This window comes from Oenanthe melanoleuca, chromosome 25, assembly GCF_029582105.1.
Source record: "Oenanthe melanoleuca isolate GR-GAL-2019-014 chromosome 25, OMel1.0, whole genome shotgun sequence".
In the NCBI taxonomy this organism is placed as follows: Eukaryota; Metazoa; Chordata; class Aves; order Passeriformes; family Muscicapidae; genus Oenanthe; species Oenanthe melanoleuca.
The window spans coordinates 2,111,539-2,116,797 of record NC_079358.1 but is presented as its reverse complement, the minus strand read 5'-3'; the positions used below and the strand labels follow the sequence as shown (position 1 = coordinate 2,116,797).

The 5,259-nt window shown below is 54.2% G+C and overlaps 1 protein-coding gene across 1 annotated transcript in view; it reads left to right on the top strand.

The window, feature by feature from the left end:
* The first annotated feature begins 1,615 nt into the window (after positions 1–1,615).
* Positions 1,616–5,259, top strand: part of INTS3 (integrator complex subunit 3) — a 37,399-nt gene continuing 33,755 nt past the window's right edge. The window contains exons 1-3 of the mRNA XM_056511081.1: positions 1,616–2,023; positions 2,589–2,672; positions 4,174–4,257. Coding sequence (XP_056367056.1) covers positions 1,937–2,023; positions 2,589–2,672; positions 4,174–4,257 — 255 coding nt within the window. The 5' untranslated portion in view covers positions 1,616–1,936. The remainder of the gene's footprint in view (positions 2,024–2,588; positions 2,673–4,173; positions 4,258–5,259) is intronic.

Genomic DNA, 5,259 nt, shown 5'->3' with positions numbered 1-5,259 from the left:
GCTGATGCGGATGCGGAGGTCTCCGTGTGGGGGGGGTGCGGGATTTTGGGGGGGTCTGGGGGTATCTCGGTGATTTCCATCCCTGGGAGGGGGTTTCGGGGTTCCCGGGGTTCCTGGGGGGCTCCTCGGGGATTCCCGGGGGATTCCGAGGGGATTCCCGGGGTTTCCCCTCGAGCGCGGGTGGGCGGAGCCTCTCCCATAGGCCCCGCCCCCTCATCCCCATTGGCCGAGCTTCTCCTCTCTGCCCCGCCCCTCCCTTTTTCTGTCAATCAAGGAATGTCCCCTCTCCCATTGGTCGATGAGGGTGAAAGAGGCGGGACTTTCCTCCCTCGAGGCGCTTCCGCTTCCGTCGCTCTGCGGTAACTTCCGGCCGCCGCCGCTTCCCCGCGGCCCGGGCGCAGCGGGAGCGGCGCGGTTCGGGAGCGCCGTCCGCTTACCGGGACACCGCTCACCGGAACCTCCGGGACACCCTGCACCGGGCGCGGTTCGGGAGCGCCGTCCGCTTGCCGGGACACCCCTCACCGGAACCCCCGGGACACTCTGCACCGGGCGCGGTTCAGGAGCGCCGGGACACCGCTCACCGGAACCTCCGGGGCATTCTGCACCGGGCGCGGTTCGGGAGCGACGGCAGCGGCACCGAGCGCAGGCCCTTTACCGGGCCCGGTTCCCTTTACCGGGCCCCGTTCCCCTCACGGAGCCGCGTTCCCCTCACGGAGCCCCGTTCCCCTCAGCGGGCCCCGTTCCCTTTTCCGGGCTCCGTTCCCCTCAGCGGGCCCCGTTCCCTTTACCGAACCGCGTTCCCCTCACCGGGCCCCGTTCCCCTCACGGAGCCCCGTTCTCTTTACCGAGCCGCGTTCTTCTCACCGGGCCCCGTTCCCTCAGCGAGCCGCGTTCCCCTCAGCGAGCCCCGTTCCCTTTACCGGGCTCCGTTCCCCTCAGCGGGCCCCGTTCCCTTTACCGAGCCGCGTTTCCTTTACCAGGCCCCGTTCCCCTCACGGAGCTCCGTTCCCCTCAGCGGGCCCCGTTCCCTCAGCAAGCCGCGTTCCCCTCACGGAGCCCCGTTCCCTTTACCGAGCCGCGTTCCCCTCACCGGGCCCCGTTCCATTACCGAGCCGCGTTTCCTTTACCGGGCCCCGTTCCCCTCACGGAGCCCCGTTCCCTTTACCGGGCCCTGTTCCCCTCACGGAGCCGCGTTCCCTTTACCGAGCCGCGTTCCCTTTACCGGGCCCCGTTCCCTCACCGAGCCCCGTCCCTCACCGGGCTCCGTTCTCGTCACGGAGCCCCGTTCCCTTTACCGGGCTGCGTTCCCCTCACGGACCCACGTTCCCCTCACCGAGCCCCGTTCCCTTTACCGGGCCCCGTTCCCTCACCGAGCCCCGTCCCTCACCGGGCTCCGTTCTCCTCACGGAGCCCCGTTCCCTTTACCGGTCTGCGTTCCCCTCACGGACCCACGTTCCCCTCACCGAGCCCTGTTCCCTTTACCGGGTTGCGTTCCCCTCACGGAGCCGCATTCCCTCACCGAGCCCCGTTCCCTTTACCGGGCTCCGTTCCTCTCACCGGGCTCCGTTCCCCTCAGCGAGCCCCGTTCCCTTTACCGAGCACCGTTCCCCTCAGCGGGCCCCGTCCCTCACGGAGCCGCGTTCCCTTTACCGGGCCCCGTTCCCCTCACGAAGCCCCGTTCAGTAACCGAGCCCCGTTCCCTCACCTGGCCCCCCCATAACCGAGCCCCGTTTCCATAACCGAGCCCCCCCGTTACCGAGCCTCGTTCCCCTCACCGAGCCGCGTTCCCTTTACCCAGCCCCGTTTCCATAACCGAGCCCCGTTCCCCTCACCGAGCCCCCCCATAACCCACCCCCGGTGATCCCCGCGCTCCCTCCCGGTCTGAGGCTCCGTTCGCTCCGAGTCCCCGGTGCCGCCGGTGGCCCCGGGCCGGGCCATGGAGCTGCCCAAGGGCAAGGCGGCGGCGGGGGCCGGGAAGCTGCTGCTGAGCTCGCTGCTGGACTCCAAGGACGAGCTGGAGGAGGTCAGCGGGCTGGGAAATTCCCTAAATTCCCTAAATTCCCCCAAATCTCCATAAAGATTTTCAACCCCTGTGAGTTCAGGTGTTAACAGACACCCAGGTTATGTTCCAGGATTTGGGAATGCTCCTGCTTCTGTTTTTTTTAAATATTTTTTCCCCCCAGTTTATTTCTCTTTTTCCCCACGTTTATTCCCGTTTTGCTTCAGTTTATTCCCGGTTTTTTCAGAGTTTATTCCTACTTTTCCCCAGTTTATTCCCATTTTTTTTCCAATTTATTCCTCTTTTCCCCCCATTTCATTCCCCTATTTCCCCCCATTTCATTCCCCTATTTCCCCCCATTTCATTCCCCTATTTCCCCCCATTTCATTCCCCCGTTTTCCCCCGTTCATTCCCCCATTTCCCCCCATTTCATTCCCATTTTTCCCCCGTTGATTCCCCCATTTCCCCCCATTTCATTCCCCCGTTTTCCCCCGTTCGATTCCCCCGTTTCCCTCCCGTTTCATTCCCACATTTCCCCCCATTTCATTCCCATTTCCCTCCCGTTTCATTCCCATTTTCCCTGTTCCAGAGGCTGGAGCGCTGCGTGGGCATTGTCACCTCTCTGACCAACGGGCTCTCGGAGCGCGAGGCCAACGACGCCCTCAACGCCCACGTGAGTGCTGGGAGGGGAGCAAGTACAGATAAATAACAATAAATACCAATAAACACTAACAAGTTCCAGTAAATGCCAATAAATACCAATAAGGACCAAGAAATACCAATAAGTACCAATAAATAACAATAAACACAAATAAATGCCAATCAACACAAACAAGTACCAATAAATGCCAATAAATATCAATAATGACCAATAAATACCAATAGACACAAACAAGGACCAATAAATACCAATAAATACCAATAAACACAAAGAAGTACCAATAAATGCAGGCAGGTACCAATAAATGCCAATAAATACCAGTAAGGACCAGTAAATACCAATAAACACAAACAAGTACCAATAAATGCAGGCAGGTACCAATAAATGCAAATAAATACCAGTAAGGACCAATAAATACCAATAAGAACCAGTTAATACCAATAAATACAGATAAGTACCAATAAATGCCAATAAATACAAATAAATGCAAATAAATACCAGTAAATATTAATAAACACCAATAAATGCAAATAAATACCAGTAAATACCAATAAATACAGATAAGTACCAACAAATACCAATAAGTACCAACAAGTACCAAAAGTACCAATAAATACCAATAAATAACCTGGGGCCCCCAGATCCCGGGATGGGGGTCCTGATGGGAAGGTGGGAACTGGGAATTGGGAATTAATTGGGAGCTGGGAATTGGGAACTTGGAGCTGGGGATTGGGAATGAATTGGGAGGTGGGAATTGAAAATTGGAAAAGGAAATGAGAATTGGGGATTGGGAATGAATTGGGAGCTGGGAATTGGAAAAGAAACTGGGAATTGGAAAAGAAACTGGGAATTGGGAGCTGGGAGCTGAGAACTGGGTATTGGTAACTGGGAATTGGACATGAACTGGGAGCTGGGAATTGGGAATGGGAAATGAATTGGGGATTGGGAACTGGGAATTGGAAATGAATTGGGGATTGGGAGCTGGAAATTGGGAACTGGGAACTGGAAATGAATTGGGAGCTGGAAGCTGAGAACTGGGAATTGGAAACGAACTGGGAATTGGGAATGAATTGGGAATTGGAAATGAACTGGGAATTGGGAATGAATTGGGAACTGAGAACTGGGAGCTGGGAATTGGAAGCTGGGAATTGGAAATTAATTGGGAATTGGGAGCTGGGATTTGGAAGTGAATTGAGAATTAGGAATTGGGAACTGGGAATTGAAGGGAATTGGGAACTGGGAATTGGGAGCTGGGAGTGGAGCTGGGGCTCTTGCCCTCATCCCAAGGACTCTCAGAGCCAAATCCCAGTTTGTTGTTCTGCACACAATTCCAGTTTGGCCATTCCCAGTTTATCCAGTTAAAGGGGAGTGAGCCTGGGCTGTTCATTCCTGTGTGAGGGAATCCCTGGATAAACCCCAGGATGTTTGGGATTCCCACTGATCCAGGCTTGGGGGGATTTCCCTGCCCTCCAACCCCAGCTGGAATTCACTGGGATGGATTTTCCCTCCCCAGATCTGCAAAGGGACCCCCCAGCACGAGGAGATCTGCCTGGGGCTCTTCACCCTGGTGCTGACTGACCCAGCCCAGGCACAGAAGGTGAGGAAATCCTGGGAAAAACTCGGGAATTCTGCAATTCCAGGATCCCTGTGGTGCAGGAGTTCCTTGGGTTGGGCTGTGGGAGGCAAATCCCATTTTTTCCAAGGATTTTTCCCAGTTTCTTCCTTGCCTTGGGAGACCTTGAATGTTTGGGGTTTTTTTATGGAATTCCACACTTGGATGCTGCTGGGATTCATCAGCTCAACCCATTGGAAAGTTGATTCCGAGCTCTGTGAATTCCCAGATTTTGGGTCAGAATCCTGGATTTGGCTTTTCCTGGGAATTTTCAGGCCTGCCTGCTGCTGCTGCTGCTGGGAATCAGATTTTTCCTGGATTTTCCTTGGGATCAGTTTGACCTGAGCATTCCCAAATCCTCCCCATATGTAAATGGGGAAAAAAAAAGGGAATAAAGTGGGGAATAAATGGGAAAAAATACAGGAATAAAATGGGGAATTTTTCCCCTGGGATTTCTCCCTGGGATTTTCCTTTGGAATTTCTCCCTGGAACTTTCCTCTGGAATTTTTTCCTTGGAATTTTCCCGTGGAATTTTCCCCTGGGATTTCTCCCCTGGAATTTTCCCTGTGATTTTTCCCAGTAATTTTTCCCCAGGGATTTTTTCCCCTGGGATTTCTCCTTGGAGTTTTTCTTCTGGAATTTCTCCCTGGGATTTCTCCCCTGGAATTTTCCCCCTGGGATTTTCCTTCGGAATTTCTCCCTGGAACTTTCCTCTGGAATTTTTTTCTTGGAATTTTCCTTTGGAATTTCTCCCTGGGATTTTTCCCCTGGAATTTTTCCTGTGAAATTTCTCCCTGGGATTTTCCCCAGGGATTTTTTTCCCTGTGATTTTCCTCTGGAAAAAGGAACACTCTGCAGGCAGTGGCAGCCTGGGGACCTGCTGTGGCACTTTCCCAAGGGTTTTTAATTGGGAAAATTAATTGGATCAGCCAGGCCCTGCTGGAGCCAGGCAGGAATTCCTGATTCCTGATTTGGGATGGGGTTAAC